The sequence below is a fragment of the Toxorhynchites rutilus genome, chromosome 2, assembly GCF_029784135.1.
Source record: "Toxorhynchites rutilus septentrionalis strain SRP chromosome 2, ASM2978413v1, whole genome shotgun sequence".
Lineage (NCBI taxonomy): Eukaryota > Metazoa > Arthropoda > Insecta > Diptera > Culicidae > Toxorhynchites > Toxorhynchites rutilus.
Genome location: NC_073745.1, coordinates 114,731,597 through 114,752,544, shown reverse-complemented (window position 1 = coordinate 114,752,544; position 20,948 = coordinate 114,731,597). Strand labels below are relative to the sequence as shown.

The window sequence follows — 20,948 nt, the reverse complement described above, 5'->3', positions numbered from 1 at the left end:
GTGAAACAAATCAACGTAAGTGCATGCGAATTAAAAAAAAAGCCATAGTCATTAAATATTTTAGCAGTTTGCACCACAGCTAACAATACGGTAATTCGGTGTGAGGGAATCGTAAAATTTGTGTTTTTACCCCAAAACGGTTGGACTAACAAATAACTCGGAGTTTTTATTTACTGGAATACTTATACGGAATTTTGGTAGAACAAACTTTTGGTTGAAAGAGGGTGAACTCAGAAACATCATAACGAAAGCTTCTAATGAATTCCGTTTATTAGATTTCAAGTTTACTAATGACCCTCACTGGCGTTTGATGTAAATTTCCCATAGACTTCACAAATCCGATGAACAATATGAGGTGCATCGTAACATATTCCAGGTTTCATTATGTAGGCAAAAAATTCGCCTTTCCACGATAACTACGGTGAGTCCACTATTACATGCTGTAACATGTCGCTAATGGCTCCGAAGTTTCGACAGTGATGATTTTATTACCGAAGACAAGGAACATTCCGGCACTATTTTAAGGATTCAAGACAAACGCTAAGGGAACCAGCAGAATCATTAGGCGACACTCAACAATCCATTTCGCTGCGTTTGTGATCTTGTTTTTTTCAGAGCATTTTTTAAAATTTTTGTTATATTTTTCAATGAAAATTTGATCAAAACAACACCAATCGTATTGATCATTTCTGGCCGCTTCTGGTCAATCGCCTGCTTCAAACGGTCAAGCTGCTGACAGTAGAGAACCGAGTTGAGGGTCTAGCCATAGTTGAGCAGCTCATAGTGGATGATTCCCTTCCAATCCCACCAAACACACAGAAAAACCTTCCTGGCCGTCAATCCGGGTTTGGCGATGGTTTGGGCCGGCTCACCGCGCTTCGAACACGACTTTTTTCGCTTTAGGTTGTCGTACGTGATCCACTTTTCATCACCAGTCACCATCTTCCTCAAAAATTGGTCGAGTTCGTTCCGTTTCAGCAGTGCATCGCAGGCGTTGATTCGGTCTAAAAGATTTTTTTGCGTCAACTCGTGTGGCACCCATACATCCAGCTTTTTTTTGGAATCCAATCTTCTGCAAATGGTTCCAAACGATTTTATGGTCTATACCCAGTTCCTGGCCAATCGAGTGGGTGCTCACATGCCGGTCTACTTGGATGATTTCAACGATTTTATCGGTCTCAGAATGCTCATAATAGTGACAAGAAATTAAATTGTTCAAGCATGCAAGGTTTCCGTCTCAGTTAAATTGCTTTCATTTTACATAGTGAATATGCATTTCCAATTCCACTTGTCAGAAATGCTTTAAAAGAAGAATTCCGATGTAAAATTTCACTCAAATTTCAAACATTTTTTTTTTTTAAATTCTGAACACACGAACATAAAATGGTCCGCAATGGGAATATTTCGAGCTTCCTTTTGCAAACGGATCAAACTATGCTATAGGAACATTCAGCTTTGGCTGGCGAAGTTTGCATTCGCTGCTTGGATCGATTCTGCAGAATACCCCCTCGCCGTCCAAGCCTAAGAAATCCTTAGCTGTGAGTGTGCATGCAGATATTGTTCTTTTGTTGGCCTTTCCGCTTGCGCCACCGATTTGCGTTGCCCCTTCAAAAACAACTGAATAAACAAGGCACTGACTCAATGAAAAAATCACACACATATCGGGATATTGAAAATGAACAGTCACAACATTCCTGACAATTCAATGGCAATGAATAAATGTGAATGAATTCTCATGACTCGAGCTTTAAGCAAAGCTCAGAGAGCACAGAATGAATATGAATGAACACAGTTGTAAATTTATTTGCCGTCAAATGAATGACAGCAGCATCGACAAGCAAAATAAACGCGTTACACTGATAAAAATATATTTTTAATGTTACTTAACAAGCTCAATATTTCCAAGCCCTGCCAGCAATTGATTTTATAATATTTTTTTGATCCCAATTTCTTATCACTCAGGAAGTTTTACAATGCGAGAAAGAAGAAAAGAATCGCTTGGTGCCAGGTCCGGAATGCATGGTGGATGCATTAAAACATCCCAATCAAGTTCCCGAACCTTGCGTTATCCTGATGGAACACAACACCTTCTCTTTTGACCAATTCTGGACGTTTCTGGTCAATCGCTAGACTCAAACGGTCCTTTGGTTGATTTAAAGATCTGAATTTAGTGTATTGTACTGAAAAAAAAAAATAACAAAAAAAAACAATTAAAAATTCAAAAACTATTAAAATATCAACACCATTAACACCGTTCACAATTTCAGCGGCCTAACTTGCATCTTCGCTTTTATAAAAGAAAAAGTATAAAATGTACCGAATTTCTTCTTTGCTGACTTCCATTGTTAACTCCCACAACTGACTTCCATTGTTAATTCACAACTGAATGGAACAAACAAAAAACAGTAAAAGATTTTTTATAGTGTGAAATGTCACGATATTACGCGCGATATTGATCACTAAAGCCAGTTATCGAGATTACTTTTTCTCCAACCTAATATTTTTTCTTTCCTTCGGTTTATTGAACATTCTAGATCAAGCCCCGTTCGAAAATTCGTGATGACCATCTTCATTGGCACTCTAGTGTACAGTCTACCGAAGCTCAAGCTCTAGCTTAAGAGTGTAGAGGCTCGAATTTCAGACGTTTTTTCGAGCTCCGAAAAAAATAAACAAAGGATATTTTTACTCTCCATTATATCATTATTTGTTTTTCTTTTTAATTTTTAACAATGAAACAAAAAAAAAATTAAGCGGAAAAAAATCATTCAGAATAAGATCACTTAAAAGCTAATGAAGCGAGAGGGTTGAAAAAAAGTTTTGCCATGGCGTACATGATTCCTGCTCTTCTGGTTATCTGAAACAAAAAATGGAACAGATTCTGAATCACTAATGATGCCGCTATCGCATGAAACTCGGACAAGTGAAAACAAGTTTTTTGAAAATATGGCGGCCGTTTGAAGAGAAAAATGCTGTTTTAAACGTGTTTTTTTACGTTTCCCTATTTTTTTAAAATAATGAAACTGAAAAAATATATTTTCAAGGTTCATGCGATAGAGAGATGCATACAGATTGCATTCATATAAATTCGTCATAAATCGGTTCAGTGGAACTTGAAACTTGAAGTTTCGAGGAAAAAGTGTTTGAAGTTAATTGTTATGGCCGTACTGGGTTAGATATCGCATCGTTAAAATGGCTATAACTGAAGTAAGAGATTCAGAATAAGTTTAAAATTGTTATATATGGTTTGAAGATACTAGGAACAAACGATAAGTTTTTTTTGTGTTTTTCCGGAAGATTATGCATAAAACATCGTTTTATGAAGAAGAGCGTGATCTGCAACACCTTTGCAGAATATGAGTCTCATTGTTATTAGGTCGCTAACAAGGGGTAAACTTGTTCTGTTAAAGTATGTTCTATTTTTTGAGAATTAATTCGTTCTTCCAAACCATAAGTGAGTGCATTAGCCTTGCTGAAACCGTGACATAAAATTCTTGTACTAGGGTCTTTCAGATTAAACGCTCACGCAACAAATTTTAATAACTTCTACAAAAGTGAACCGATTTTTATTTTAAAAAAACCAAAATAAAGCTTATCAGGACATTTTCGATTTGACTACCCCTTTTTTCGATAACGCGTTTTAAACGGTGAACAACATTCTTCATGCACGACTCTAACATTACGGCTTCGATGCTGTTGATAATCCGAGTTATTTCTTCTTTAAGTTCCTCCAATTTTTGTGGCTTATTAACACAGCAACGGTACCTTCACGTACCCCCAGAGGGAGTAATCGACGACGAGAAATGTTGAAATTCTTACCATAAGAGGACAAAGTCTCATTAAGGCTTCGGTTGATCGAGTAATACGATTTCACTAACAATACACGTTCTTGTAAATTGTGCAACTTGGCACCATCAGATCAGACTGAACGAGTAGCCGAATATTATCGTCCCGAAGTGAGGAATGCAGTGTTATCATAGACGGAGCGAAACATTTTTTTTAAAAGAAGTTATTCGATTATTTTGCGTGAGCGTTTAATCTGAAAGACCCTGTAATACTTTTTCGAAGATTTCAAGTACCTATGCAAAGTTGTTGAATGATCAATGTCCTTACACCCACAACGTTTCACTGCAATCTGAGATACTGCTGCTAATGGTCAGTCTAGTTGACATGCAATTCGTCATTTCCGTGAAATTTAATTTAATTCGTTGATTTACGGATATTTTTGTAGATCCTAGGAAAATGCAAACGTGCGCACAAATCCCGAATTTTTCAAAATATTTTTGTATGTGATTTTATTTTCATCTGCCGTGCTCATCTGTCGGACTTTAGTATTAGTTATTTATTACATAGATGGGTTCGATGCAAAATAATTCATCTTCTCAAATGATTCCAAATTCCTTAATTTTTATGGGATCAATTTCCGAATACATTGTTCCAAAATCGGCTGATTTGCAAATTTAGTTTTGAAATGCTGAGTGCAAATATTTCTGTATGATTTGCATCTTTGACGCGGTAAAGTCATTGAAATAATTTCTCATGTTATGTTATCAATCAATATGGGCATTTGAATCAGTTTCATCACTCACTCAAACATTTGTTATATTTTGGCCATCCATTAGTGTATAATCGAAATGTACAGCAAAAACTTTTCATACTTATGATCATTGAATTCTAATTTTTTTGTAGCAACAGCACTTAATTATTTGATTTTAAATGGTTTAGGGAGACGCATGAAGGATGCGACAGCATTCACAATCAAATATTGCTCAAGTTGGCACATATGTTTTAAAAAGTTATTGAAAGCAATGAGTGGGTGTGAATTTGATCTTGGTGCTCGCCTGCGTGTCGAATCGAGTGAAGTAAAACTTTTGCTGGGGAACGCTGTGTAGAAGCAAATCGATTGCAGCTTTATATAGGCCCAATATGTATGCAGAATGTGGAAAGCGTCGCGCCATTATAAATTGCCAGGAGTCTGGAAGTTCAGAGGAGGAGCAGGCTAAGCAGAGTTGCAGGGCAGGATGTTTGTGAAAAGTTTTTTTTAAATGTTTGTATCACTTGAAAGTATATGATGGTGGCATCGTGGCACTGCATCAGACGGTTTCCTTTCTCCAGTAACACAATATCTAGCGAAAAGTTGAACCGTGTTCCAAAGATTGAATTCGTCGTGCTGGGAGCTGGATGATGATGTTGCGAGTAGCAGAATGTAATAATTACCTCTCAAGGGATGGAAACTTCGCACCACCGGATCGCTGTTCACTTCGCACACGTAAACATCGGTATCGTTTGCGCGGGCCTCTTTAATTAGAAGTACCCAAACATCGCCACCTAGAGGAGTCCTGCCTTTGGGAGCTGGAAGTGAATGAGGAGAAAAAACAACATATGAAAAAATGACAGGAAATGAGTTTGAAAATTATTTTAGTAAAGCAGCCGAGATGCAGAGCATATTCAGCCGATGAACAGGAAGACGCTAGAAAAACAAAACATCGCTTAATTTAATAGTTAATGTTTGTGTTGGTTCATCAATCAGGGCGAATTTACCCAAATTTCCTATAGTTTGGCTGGCGGAAATTGTTTGGAGCTCTACAGATGGGGAAACGATATTGAATTTTGTGAAAAAACAAAATTACGTGACATATAAAGTACAGAATTGCAGGAAGTGCTCCACAATCATCAAAAAATTGTGTGACACATCATCCTTTAATGGGTACTCAACAAAATTCAATACTCCTTTTCCGAAGTATATCGCTTTCACCGTAATCGTTTCGCGTCGTCCTATCGCGAATGCCACGTTGCTTTGTATGGAGCTCGTATTAGCACTTTCCCATCGTGTCTCCTATCGTGGCTGTGCGTTGGAGATAGCATTGATTCGATGGAATGATGTACGTGATTGACACCTCGTTTCGAAAGGTACACACCGGCTCATGCAGTTACCGGGAAACTACCTGTATCTTTCGCAAATCATCTCCGTATCCGCTATTTATTCACCTGCCACACGGATCGTCCCTGTGCCCGATTCCACCATGTAACCACTTCAATAAAGATGTGCGTGGCGGTGGGAAAAAAAACTTGGTGATTTACCGGATTAGGATCGATGGGTGAGAGTATAAAGTGCTGCTTTTTGTGCGAGGAATCATCTTTTTGTGGCGAAGTCACGTCCGCAAAGTTCGTTCGATATGTTTCTGGCAGTACGATGTTATCATCCTTTTTGTCAATAAATTTCGCCGGAAAAAGAAGCTAGCGTTACCTTGAAGATGTGATGCATGATAGAAGGTGTTTAGAGAACAACACAGTCGTAAAGTGTAATTTGGAACGAATAACTGGGTTATACGCGATGTTTTCTGATGCTGTTTGTTTGCTTTCTGTGGGATGAAAGATTATGGTTCGTCAGTGAATTGGAAATATTATATACTTGAGAAGGGCATATTCAAACATACCCGTCAACGAAACACGCCGTTACATGGTCGAACTGCGATAAGATATTTACGAAATTATTGTCTGGAATCAACTTTTCCGTGGATACTATTTTTTAAACTTTTCTATCGAAATGTGATTTTTGAAAAAGTTGTTAAAAATATTAGGTTGAGGAAATACATTATTTTCTCGGTAGCTGGCTTTAGTGATCAATATCTCGCGTAATATCGATCATACAATTTCAAGTTTATGCTCGCTGTAGAAGAGGCATTTCACACTAAACTATTTTGCTGTTTTTCGTGCGAGCGAACCAATAGCTTTTTTCTGGTAATGGATTTTTGACTACTTATACTGTACGTGTATGTTTTCTGTAACAGAGATTTCCGTATGGAGTAATTTCTCTTTTAATTAAGGTGAAGGTGGATGCTAGCTACAAATGGCTGCCACAATGCGCTCATTTCTTTCATCTCCCTCCCTCACCCCTCGCAAAAAAATCGATAATTTTGTGAAGCAGTGTGAAGAAAATGATCGTTTTTGCACACTTCCCATCAAGTAATATCAATCAAACTCTAATCGATTACTCACAAGATATTAAATTTTCATTTGCTTTCGCACTGTATAGTGAAAAACGTCGGAAAACTCGAGCTAGTGCTCTGAAAATTAAATTTTCATTTTTCAATCTTCGGCAATGGTTTTGTTTGTATTGGTGGAAGCATCGTTATTTTTTCGACACTGATGCCAGATAACATCATCGAAACAGCTAAAAAAACCACTCAATAAAATGTTATTCGTGAGTCATAGCGTTTCATGTCATGAAAATCAATGGAATAAAATTGTGTTGTTATCAATACAATTAGTATTTTTACGTTTAATGGGTCTATAATGTGAGTTTTAGCAAATTTAACATTGGGTAAGAAAATTATGTTTTCAAAAATAGTAAACGGAAAAGTATTACATTCAATCAAAATGCCTCGGTCAACGAAGAGAAGGGTTAAGGCTCTCCAACGTGAATATGTGAAAACAATACGATCAACGAAGGAAAAAATTTAAGTAATTATCAACATCGAATTACTGTGCAGAAGAACTTGTTAATACCAAAAGAGCCCCAATTCGCATGTGTTATAAATTTACCCATGTTACGCTCGCGTATAATCAGAATTTTACTTAATATGCAAATGCACCATCTATATATATTTATATTTGCAGTCGTTCATCGGAACATATCGTTCATGCATTTTACTTTAGTATTGAATTGTTATTTTTTTTTTCAAATGTATTCAAAGACTCGTGTCAATGAAGCGCCACACAGTCTGATAAGTGAATTGATCTATTTACGTGTGCTTTGCTCTTCTCTCACAAACACTTTTACCCCATTTTTACACGTGGGTTTACCTATACTACTACAATGGCTAGCTTCCACCCTCACCTTAAGGCATGGTATTTGTTCTCCGGCCGTTGTAAATCCTCACCGTAGAAACCTGGAAGCGGTTCCTATAAAGTCAAAACTCTCAATTTTAATTTTTTAATTTCACTCCACTCATAGTGTGTGTGTGTGTGTGTGTGTGTGTGTGTGTGTGTGTGTGTGTGTGTGTGTGTGTGTGTAAATGTCAGTGCCTACGAACGTAAATCGTCTGTGTTGTGTTTTATAAGGTTAATCAACTTTGAATACCTGTTCACGCCCAACTGATTTAAATTTTTGGATACTTAAACTGAAATTTAAACCATAAAAGATAGGGTAAGCTTATTGAAACAAATTAATCGAAGAATTGTTGTACAGAAATCTCATCCTAGAATGAAATTGCATGAATGTATTGTTTGCGCAATTGTTATATGGATAAAACTTTTGATATCAAATTCAGGCAATAACTTGAAGTATCGTTTGTTTCACTTCGAAAACATTCACTGTCCAAAATGAGTTGAAACACACGAAAATCTTCAACTCTAAAGCTAAATTGGACATAACTTTTGAGTTCGAAAAGGGTACTAAAAAGACAACATCGTCTAATGAATTCAGTGTGCCGCACAATGCGAATTCATTTATCATCAAAAATATGGACTATAGTCGTGAAAAGGGTAAGAATATGGGCTTCAATGGTATTCAATTTGTATATTTTGTCTGGCGATGAGATAAATTAAATCAATTATATATTAAATCCGGGCCTGACGGAGCATTTAACAAAGAAACTATAACCCACTATAAGATTTATAAACAAAAAAAAAAAATCAATTAACAATTTACTATTTTTTTCTTTGTAGAGAAAAATTTATATCGGACGAAAGAGCTGAATTTTATATTCATTGTTCAATGTATTTTGTTCCAAGATGGGTGGCCATCAATTGCTTTTGTTTCTAATATAATTTGATTATTTTGCGTGAGCTTGGGCGTTTCTCTCCGTGTTCGTTGAATTTTTCACCGTCAAATGAACTTCACGCCATATTGAAGTGAAATTTCATATGGATGTAAAATAAGATTGCATACGCGCGCAACGAGGTACATGTCGGGGTGGAGTAGAGTAGTGATGAAGTGAAGTTAAATTGAATGGAGAGTCAGAATTAGAATAACCATTCTCTTCAACTAGAAATGAATAAACGAGTGTTAAGAGCAAGGATAACTGATAACGTAAACATGATTAGTCCTAAATAGTCCTACTCGAACGATGCGACTGAGAGGAGAGCCGATTTTCATGTTTCGTCTTCGAAAATGTCGTCACATCAGGCTTCTGGTGGACGATTGGCATACAACTGCTGAAAGCAAAGAAGAATAATCAACAATATCCGGAAGAATAATTTTATATTTTCGTTTACCCTTAGCGTTTATCCTGTATGCCAGCCATTCACCAGAAGCCGAATTTGTTGAGCAGCGTTAGGGTGAAGCCGAGTGATGTAGCAGTCAAGTCAAGTCAAATGTAAATTAATGTTTTCTAGAAACCAAAACATGACAATCAAAGCACCTTTTCACAATGAAATAAATTGTTGAACAGGAACTCAACTTGTGAGCCTGTCAGTCAGGCCTTGAACAAAATGTTATTGCAATTGAAGCTACGTGTAATCTTAAATTGAATGTCCTACGGTTCTCCTATGTTTGAAATTCAATTCCACATTGCAATTTTATTTATTCTATTAACTTCGGTGACCGTACCAGAGCCAAACCAATAGCGTGAGCAAAGTAATATCACGCCAATGGGATATGGCAAGCATCTACTTGACACAAAGTATACACTACAGATGAAGCGAATATCCGGTAACTATCCAATATTCGGCCTATCCCCACAATATTTGCTTTCTGGCCGGATACCGGATATTAGAAAAAAAAATCAATAATTTGTCATTAACATAAGATAAATCATATCTTTTTCCAAATGTAAATTAGTATTAACTCATAACATTGACTTATTAACACTGTTACTTTTGTTATAATTTTTTCAATAGACAGATTACGTTTTGCTTCGTACATCAGACCAGCTTCAGAGAACTGTTCTTCACTATAAACAATACTGCAAGAAGCTGAACGATAAACTATAGCGAATTGCCAGTTGGGGGTACTACTTAGAGTTTAATGACCATCACACGTAAGGAACGTGATTGAGATCGATTTGAAATATTTTCGCGTAACAGTCGATTTCGTTAATAATGTATTTTTTTCATGAACGCGATGCTGACTATCATTTTCACTTGCCACTTCGTTGATACTATCCCTAAAATGTCTTGAGCTTCGCGTGTGAGGTTTAATTCAGTTTCCTCTCTTTTGCTTCGTTTAATTTGATCGGTGGTAAGATTCTCATCTCTGAAGGTAGTTCCAAGTTTTGCAATCTTGAAATAAAATGATTGATGTTCCTTGCTTATTTGAATTCATAGTACTCGACTAGTATTAAAACTCTTTCAACATATTCACAAAATCTCATCATTAATTTTTCATTTTAGGGTAAAGTTTTCTGAAAAACGACAGCTCTCATTACACAAAAAAAATGTAAAAAACATGTACATATCAGATAGGCGGCCCCATGTAACATCTATAATAAGTCGCATGCGGGTCGCAGACGCATAAAAAAGATGAGGTGGTACAGAAATTGCACTAAAAAACCCAAAGTTGAAAGTATTTAAATTAGTTTTTAAATAATCATGGACTTTTTTCTAATCTGTAAAATCTGTGTATAATCAATGAAATCTGTATCTACAGAATTTTGGTCACAAGCCTGAAAAACATGTAGAAATACAGATATGTTTTGACAACCCTGAATGAATGGAACAGTTTAACAACATCATATAGGAATAGGGTGGTAAAGACGGACACCCTTAGTAAAAGTTATTTTTTTTTTCGTGAATTACACAAAAAATATATAGCTGTCACATCACAAACTGATAGTCTAGGTCTCTTTTCATAATAAAATTTGTCTTTGAGGCAGAAATTTTGAAAAATGAATGTGTCCGGCATCTTTGAAAAAATAAGATAGAGTCGGGAAAGACGAACACTTGGCGGGAAAGATGGACACTAGCTGAAAATTCAAGTTTATGTACTCGATAAGTTTTGGAGGTCTTTGAATATGCCTTAAAAATGAACTAACAAAAAGGTTGAACTAAAATCACCTAGAAGCGCTGGTAATTTTTCTCATTTTTTCATGTCTAAAATATGTTCGGAATGACAAATTCGGATTACGTTTAAAACCCGCCCATGCTGATTCGTCCATGATATCTGGTTGCAATTGCAAACATGGTTAGTGGGCTACTGTTAATAAACGAAGGAGGAGGTAATCAAATTGTTTCCACAACTAAAGGTTTGTCTTTTGTCGGTGGAGTGTCCGTCTTACCCGACTTGATTAGTATTTTATTTTCGTCAATATAATAAAATATAGCAAATAAGAGAGTAGTAAATAAGAATGAACTTAACCGCTGATTCGATAAACTGGAAGGGAAGTGATGGTAGAACATTCACGTAACGAAAAAAAACCCAAAAATTACTCGATAACAATGAGAACCTTATTTTCTGTAGACGAAAATTTACATCGAGCTGCACTTTGTAGATTTTTTTTTGTTTTTATTTATAATTTTAACAGAAGGCCAGCTAGGTGTACATAGTAAGTGTCAAATGTATTGATACACTGCAGTCTTCCGAAAAACACTTACATATGTCCACGCGATGTGAAAATTCCATGTTTTTGTTTGAATATGAACATGATTTTCGCTAGTATTGAATGTCTATCCCAAACACGAACAATTATTCCCATACATAAACATATGAAAACAAACACGATGTTCATAATTCAAGAACATTATGTACAAACATATCACCCGATGTCGCAGTATTCATTGCTTTCGTTTCGTTTCTTTTCATACACGGAAAGAAATTATTCATCCCAAAATATTTCTTCGTAGAATACTTTTCCACAGAAACGAACTTGAAATTTAGTTCGCATTACAAAAGTTGCTTGAACTAAGAGGCTATGAGTTCATGCACATTTTGCAAGTCTGATTAAATAATCCTTGGTTTCGTGCAAAGAAAACATTCTCTGAATAGAAAGAAGCTTTCTATGAGAATTTTTTTTTTGCGTGCTAGTTGGCAATTGAAGTCTGGGGAACCGACTGCACAGCGGGCGACCAAAAAAATAAATACCCAAAAATTAGTATTATATGCAACCTTCAGCGGCACACAGCAGAACCAGCAGAGAAATTTCAGCGGCTAAAACACACCATTAATTTCTCGATGTTATCACAAACTGAATGAAGGAAAAAACCAAAAGCTACACTTACACTATACTACATATGCTATGTGTGCATGCGATTGCATCATACTTTCTTCTCCTCTTCTTCGCTCGTTTTATAGCTCGGGTCGCGAACAAGCAGTATTAGCCTTTTGAAAACATTCAAAGATCCAGTCAAAATCGTTGCTCCCGTGGTCGAGTGGTTAGCGTAACGCCTAACATGTCACTGCTGAATAATTCTGGTACTTTATATTCGATTAAAATTATAGAAGTATTGTAATCAAAATTTGTTGTGGGTAACTAAATGTCTCCGCCACGCTCTATCTAATTTTAGTACTTGTTCAAATAGCTAATAATAGCGAATGTTACATGAATTCAATATATAAATTGATGCGTGCACTGAATAATTTTATCAATTGTGAAAAACTCTGATATCAATCGACGTTTATTTTGTTCAGAACAGATAAAGAGGTTTATTTTATTTGCCCAATATTTTAGACGAAGCACCCATTGTCATGATAGGAAAACATTTTTTCCATGTCAACATTCAACATACCAACACACCACGCGTTGAGTGGTGGTGGTGTGGTGTCCGATTCGCTTCTTCTACTCTACGCACTGCCGGTGCTTGGGGTGAAAATACAAGAGAAACTGAACATCATGTGAAACATTAGGATTAAACATCGTATGTCCAAACTTACTATGAATACAAACATGTCACATTTTCAAACATAGGTACGAAAAAATTATGTTTGTATTCAAACACAAAACTGCGAACAGCAGCGTGGACATGTTTATCCCGGACGCAGTGTTTTTTGAGAAACATGGAAGACTGATACACTGTATTGCAAGTTTGCATATCATTAAAATTTAAAATAAAAATGTAATTCATCAATTATACAGGGGAGTCCGTCTTTCCCGACTTCCCGCTAAATCTTGATGTTTCGTTACTCGATATGTCCAGCTCACCAAGCACTTTGATTACATTCCTTATGAATTTGCCAACTTTTTCATCTCCATTTTATTTTTGAGAAGGTTATCCTGGTTGCATTTTTTTTATTGGAGCCGTTACTTATTCTACTTCAAGTTGATACTTTTTTAGTATATCATATTTAGTATTAGTCGTTTACATATTTTCGACCCTCCGAGAACATTTTTTCGAACTCCGATAAATGTTGTTTCGCTCCAAGGTAGGTTCAGTAGATGTCACAATCAACATTCGGAATGTATTCGCGCACTTAATTTTGTTTTTCCCACAAAATTTGATACAGATTCTTTGATCCATTTTTGCAATAGGCAAAAATCTAGGGTGAAACAAAACATGTGTAAGAAAAGCAATTGTCATCAATTAACTAAACATTCAAAATAGCCGTACTTTTCAGCATAAGTGAGAGACATGAGTACCAACATAATGCTACAAAAAATATCTAGAATCGAATATACGTAACCCGCGTAAATTCGAAAGCCGCGATACTTTTTGAACAGACCCTGTATATCACAACTTCATTATGATAAGCATTGTTAACCCATTCGATGTTTGGGTTAACGAAATTGATATTTGTTCGAAAGTGGAAATGGATTTTCAGGTGATATAACGCACTCCTATATGTGTACTCTATCTATATAAAATAAATAGATCGCTAAATTGCTTGTTAAGCGAGGAAAGAATGTTCGGATTTAAGTCGGCTTTATTTTGTTGTGTTCGCCTTCGTCCGTAGGTCAATATTACGGAGAGAAAATTGGAAAAAAATTTGGGAAATTATGAAGGAAAATTGAACAAAATTGAACAGACGTTCCATGTTGAGGGATTACCGTTATTTGTTAGTGTGTACTTTATAAAAGTTCATTCAGTTCATCTACCGGTGTTTGGATTTCTAGAACGATAACATCAGTTTGATCTAAAGTACTTGCTGGGAAGACAATTTGCAGAAGCCGCAAAATTTCTCGTCGGGTTCTCGATACCATTTCGTTTCGTTTGCTATCAGTTCACTGGAGACGGTACCTTACTAACCCATCATTGTCTTCTTCGGAAGCAATCCCACGGTTTGATTGTGGAGAAAGCTTTCCGCTCTGCCCGCAGCTGGATATAAAGACATCACCTTTACATCCCAACACCAAAGAATCGAGATGATGAACCCGCTTTCTAACCAAAGAATCGATGATGAGCTCGCTGCCGTTGCAATTCGAGAAGCCACATCTAGTTCGAATCGGATGTACCACCAGAGAGCGGAAATTGCACGGTTGGCAGCAGCATTGTTTATTTTTCATATGTTCATTCGGGCGGAAGAGCTGTTTTCTGTTATGACATATGTGTGTATGTGTGTGGCTCTCCCATAGTCTTCCCCCGGAATGAGTCCTTCGAAGGCTCTATGGCAGAGTAATAACTTTCACGCTAACCGGAGGTATCGTTTGGTTGTTGTTGACTGATTGGAGTGCTATGGGGAATAAAAAAAACGAAAACACACACACATAATCTGCGCTTGTAACCCATGATGTCTTGGAAGGCACACGCAGCTGCCTCGGTGGGGGTAGATATTTGATAGATGACTGACAAGTTCAAGTGGTGAAGGTTAAAAGTTAGTTCAAGTCCAATAACGTTCACTTGTTACCGAGAATCGGGTTACTGAAGCAATCGACGTTGGAATGGCCTCTCGGTGCAATCGAATGTTTGACTCCGTCTCTGTTGAAAATTGACGTTTACTCATCGTAATAGCTATTTTCTCGTGAGCAAACTTTAATGAAAAATTTACGCTCTATAAATCTGTGATGTGGCTCCATTAATGTTACACCCTCCCACACACGAAAGTGCGATGAAATCATTGCCGTGGATTCCTGATGGCTCTCGCCACAGCTAGAAGCTTTGTAATTTCCTCATGTAGTTGTTCGCTCCGGAAGGATAGAGTTGGGATGAAGAGCAAAATCGTCGCACGTGAACAACTTTAGCGTTACTGTTGTTCTCACAGCATGTCGACATACATACTTTTTCCTCATACTCGCCTTTAGGAGCAAGCCGCAAGTAACATTTTATATGGGAGGTGTGCGGCGCTAGGAAATCAAATGGAAAAAGTTTTTGCCGTGGTAATGCTCAACCATGTTTGCACCAAACAATGCTGGGTAGAACTTGTATACGTCGGAAGGCACACCTCTAAATTGGCAGAGTATTCTGTTTCAAACTTTGACTTTGGTCGCGACTCATCGTAGCGAAACCTGAGCATAGGTTTCCGTTGAGATATATTGACTCATTAGACTTGTTATTGATTTTTTGGCGAACATTATTATTCGCATGTGATATGTATATGAGTTTCATTTCATCAACTTCAACTTTTTATTTCACACTAGCTGACCCGGCGAACCTCGTCCCACCCTACATTGATTTTTTTATATGAATACTTTCTAACATTCACGTTTTTTCATTAACACGTTGAGTCCAGCGTCGGTCCCTAGGGGAATATTGAACTAAGACTGAAAACAAGTAAATTTTGATAAGTTAACACAAAAACTGAAAAAAACACATTTCTGATTTTTGAATATGTTATGTAAAAAACCTCAGCTTATTGAAAACATGTGTCTCGAGTTATGCAGAAAGGGCCTGGCCGGGTAAGGGAGTAAAAAGTGCCCCCAAACCAAATCACCAGCTGTATGGTAAATATTGTATAGGATATTGAATAAGAAATTTTAGTTTTTTTGAATCCCTATGTGGTTCAACATCGGATTTATAGTGAAAAACGTACTTTTTCGTTTATTTCACGCCATCCTCAAAAGCTTCGTGATAAAAATTTGAAAAAAAAAAACTGAATGTGCATCTGACTACGGTGTATCAAAAAAAATTATAAAAAAAAAAAAAAAATTCAACCAAAATTGATGTACTAAAAAAATATTGAAATCTTGTTTTTTTTTTTGGATTTACAGATTCAGTTCGACTCTTATTTATATTTAAATGTGTTCCTACGGCTTTTCTAGATGTGTGATTTCTTTCAGTGTTGCGCGGTACAAAAAAAATTTTCTTTATATTTACAAAGGGCCTGGCTGGGTAAGGGAGTAAGAAGTGCCCCCAAACCTAATCACATTGTGGTACAAAAAAGAATTATATATATTTTCAGGCATTTCGAAATTTAAAAAAAAAATTACTTTAACACCCACTTTTGCTCTAATTTTTATTTAAATGCGTTCGTATGTGTTTTTCCACGTGTAGCGTTTTTTTTTTGAATTTAAAGTGGATTGCACGAAAAAAATTATATTTTGACCTTTGTGCATTTTAAACTTATTTTGAACTTGGAGACACAGTACTGCTCTAATATTTATTTAAGTTTTGTTTTTTATATGTCAAAATTTTGTCGGTATATTTAGAGCATTGCACGGTACGAAGATTTTTTTCTCGGAACTTAAAATATATGAGATTATTTTTACATTGGATTTAGATGGTTTACCAAATTCATAGGAGTCAGCAATACGATAGACATCTGTGAGAAAAAATAAAGTCCTCGTGGAAAGATCATTCGGATTAATGAGAAGAACGCGTAAAAAATCCAAATTATTATAATTTTTTTATTTTAATCTTACAATTGAAAATCACGAATACAATAAAATAATCGATTTCAAGAAAATAAAAATAATAATACAGATGATGAAGAAAATTATTTATGTGTCTCGCAATGCTCTTAAAAACTCAGGAAAAAAGTACGCCACATATAGAAGAAAAAAAAAAACAACATACGAACGCATTCAAAGAAAAATTGGAGCAGAAGTGGATTTCAAAGTTTTTTTTTAATTTTGAAACTCCAGAAAATATATAATTTTTTTTGCACCGCGTATTTTATGTTTACCTTAGTAAGATGTACTTTCAGTATTTTTTCTTAATTTTGTTTCAAAGCTATTGAGAATGGCGTGAAAAAACGAAAAGGTACATTTTTCACCATAGATCCTATGTTGTACCATATAAGAACTCAAATATATGGAGCTAATGTCAAAATTTCATATTCAGTACCCTATACAATGTTTTCCATACAGCTGGTGATTTAGTTTGGGGGCACTTTTTACTAGCGTACCCAGCCAGACCCTTTGGAAATATAAAAGAAAAATGTTTTGTACCGCGCAACACTGAAAAAAATCTGAAAAAAACACACATATCTAGAAAAGCCGTAGGAACACATTTAAATATGAATTAGAGTAGTGCTGAATCTGTAAATCCCAACAATTTTTTTTTAATTTAAATATATTTTTAGTACTTTTTCTTGTGATGATTTTTCTTGATAGACCGTAGTGAGATGCATATTCAGTATTTTTTTCAAATTTTTATCTCGAAGCTTTTGAGGATGGCGTGAAATAAACGAAAAAGTACGTTTTTCACTATAGATCCGATGTTGAACCACATAGGGGCTCAAAAAACCGCTAAAATTTCTTATTTAATATCTTATACAATATTTGCCATACAACTGGTGGTTTAGTTTGGAGGCACTTTTTAGTAGCGTACCCAGCCAGACCCTTTGGAAATATAAAAGAAATGTTTTGTACCGCGCAACTCTGAAAAAATCTGAAAAAAATACACATATCTAGAAAAGCCGTAGGAACACAATTAAAAAATGAATTAGAGTAGTGCTGAATCTGTAAATCCCAACATTTTTTTTTTATTTCAATATATTTTTAGTACTTTTTTTTTGATGATTTTTCTTGATAGACCGTAGTGAGATGCACATTCAGTATTTTTTTCAAATTTTTATCTCGAAGCTTTTGAGGATGGCGTGAAATAAACGAAAAAGTACGTTTTTCACTATAGATCCGATGTTGAACCACATAGGGGCTCAAAAAACCGCTAAAATTTCTTATTTAATATCTTATACAATATTTGCCATACAACTGGTGATTTGGTTCGGAGGTATATTTTGCTCCCTTACCCGGCCAGGCCCCTCTGTGTTTCATTTGTATGGAAGCCCTCCCTTCTAGAAGAGGTCTAGAGAGTCTCGAATCATCATAAGAACTTTTCCTGGCTCCAAAAATCCCTACACACAAATATTAACGCTGATCGGTTCACTAATTTCCAAGTAATTTCCACTACTTAATTTAAAGATAAATTGTAGTACCGCTTTGTCTCAAATTTCGAACACTTAAGCTTTGTTGGCTATTAAACAGTGTCTCATTTCTCAAAATAGTACTGATTCGCGAAATTAATTTGATTTTTAGATACAACAGAGCCCTTTTCACTTGACTATAATGAAACTGATTTACAAATCCATATTCATGGTAAAAAACTTAAAAATATGTTCATTTGTCTCAAATTCCGAACATTTCTGCCACTGACTAAAAATCGGACCACTATTTAAATACTAATTTTAATGAAGATTTTTGCTCAAAAGATAATTTTTTATCCATTTATGGTAGATGTTTACCTTTTTTAGCACTCAACATGAAAACAGCAAACAAAATATATTGGTTAAAACAACTATAAATACTTAAAAATTCACGATGCTTGTACATGCTAACGCAACATATTATCACTGGTATATCGATACCTGTAAATGATGTTAAAATGATGCCTAAACCCTTAAGAATGTTGGGCTTCCATTATTCAATTATTTATAATATTAAAGTTTAGTTAATTCACATTTAAAAATGATGTGTTCGGAATTTGAGACAAAACGGTAAAAAGAAGAAGAATAATAACTTAGTCTTGGGAAAAGAGATATTGAACATGATAGCACTATTGAGCTTACTTTCGAAATAAATGAAGTGACACCATCATTATCTTCGCACAGAAGAATGATGTTTTCGTTAATTGCATTGCAATAACACGGATGCTTAATTACATCTTGTTCAAGGTGCGTCTGTGCCAAGAAATAGTGCAATGAAATGATCAGATCGCCACGAAAGGTACAGTCTGGATAAGCCACTGTACAAAATGATGTGTGTTTCGTAGCAAAAAAAATCCGCGTTTAACATTTTCTCTTTTAAATTCACTCGAAGTATTCCTCAAAGAAATGTTGCCACACCTGAGCAACACAAATCTACACCATGGAAGAAAATGGCGCAGCCTTTCCTGGATGTCTTTTTTCCCACTCGGAATAAAACCGTCGAGTGATATGTAACATTCTACATGTAGGCATTTGAGTGCCTCCTGCAACCATTGCCGGCAGTTGGATTGTTATAACATGAGTTCGCTTTCCTTCCGTAGACTCTGTGCTTTCTGGTTCTTCCGCATCGGGGGATGTGCTGCCGTGGGGGCGGGTGGTGGCCTGGAAAACTCGCAGTCTTTCTCTTCAAACGATCTGCTAATTTCATCCCGAGCAGCAAGGCAGTAATTAGCTTTCTTTTGTGCAACGTTTTCCCTGCATCGGTCCAACACGTTTCCCCTCGGCTAAACGGTGTTGTTGTATTGTTCTCTTTAATCATCGTTGTTCCCATTTTTTTTCTTCTTTCGAAACGGGCGGAAAAGCTAGATGAAAACTACAATGACAAAGCCGGTCTTCGGCGTAGGTTCCAATGCATTTTAATTGTATCATGAACAGCTTTTGAGACGAAGTGAAGCAAAGCTGAACAAATGCTGTCATTGTCCGGGAAGAAGCGGACGAGAAAAAGAAGATCGGTAATTTGTTAAGGATAGTAGCAGATAGTCGTTTTCTGCATAAAATGACAAAAAGTATTCAGTTTATTATTGGTTCCTTGTTCTGATTCAATACTTTGAAAAGCACAATCAATTTGAGGGACCATTGAGAAATCTGAAAGTCTTTCAAACAATTGCAATATAAAATTTTCAGTGTAACAGTGTAACAGAACCCCCCTTCTACTACTAACAGACGAGACCGGAAACGGCTCGGTAGGGCGTTGTGTTTCAGCTTTTGGTCGTCCTCGTTGCCAAAGCCATGTTGGAGGTGGCTTTACAGGCTTATGTTCCTTCAATTTATGACTTTTCGGTTTTTCTTTTTTTTTGTTCCGTTTCGTGTTGTAACACAATGAAAGGAACGGCCGCGCGAAAAATGGTGACGGGAAGGGTGTAATTTTTTTTTTCGTTGCAATGAATGGCCAGCGATAATCAAAGAAATTGCGTGCGCAAAACGTTGGGGTTTGCTGTTATTGTGATACATGATAGCTATCGCAATCGAGGAGTAAGCGCTATACATTAAATAGTCATTTGTCGATGGTTCGGCTACATTTCATCTTGAAGTCTTGAATTTTGTGTCCCACAGTTGTTGTTGCATTCTGTGTTGATGTCAGTTGATACTAGTTGCGGAAGATCCACGGTTCGAATTTCGTTTTTCATAAACTTTCATTTCTATGCGAAGAATGATGTTTCCACAAACCGTTCGGAACACTTTCCAACCATGTTTATAATTAGGTTATAAAGGTTATTATAGAAAAAGTATGCGCTGCACGCTACCAATAGCTTTTCAACATGAAGCTTTCCAATTTAAATGCAGCTTCGATCGTTTCTTGAAATAAAATACTTTTTATTACTCAGACCATAACTTAGTTTTCGCCCGTCCAATTGTGATTATCAATGCATCCTGTAGCTTCTTTTCGTTCCATCATTTCTCGAAAACATTCAGTAAGCGTCCTCTTTTGTTTTCGTAAGCAGTTTTTCGCTGTGTGAGGAATGGAACATTCAAGACTGTTTCGATAGTTATAAATACACTAAAGATGACCCGTCATTTTGAATTGCGTGAGGTTCAACCTAATTTTGGCTGCATCCTGTTGATTTCATCCAAATATAACAGGTGTTGTCATTTTTCCAGCATTGTACACAGAAGTCTAAAAATGTGTGGCCTATCTCAAGAGCAACCAATAAGTTATGTGCATAAATTGGGCACCGTAAGTGGTCTTTCGATCGGAAAAAAAGCTGTTTGGAACTAG

General features: G+C 36.2%; 1 protein-coding gene across 5 annotated transcripts in view; it reads right to left on the bottom strand.

Annotated features, from left to right (window-relative positions):
* LOC129771066 (Ig-like and fibronectin type-III domain-containing protein 1) overlaps positions 1 to 20,948 on the bottom strand; it is a 436,355-nt gene that overhangs the window by 35,701 nt on the left and 379,706 nt on the right. For all 5 annotated transcript variants that reach the window (XR_008742272.1, XM_055774358.1, XM_055774356.1 and 2 more), the window contains one exon: positions 5,215 to 5,349. Coding sequence is in view for 4 of the 5 variants with exons in the window: in XM_055774358.1 (XP_055630333.1) it covers positions 5,215 to 5,349 (135 nt within the window). In the remaining variant the exon portion in view is untranslated. The remainder of the gene's footprint in view (positions 1 to 5,214; positions 5,350 to 20,948) is intronic.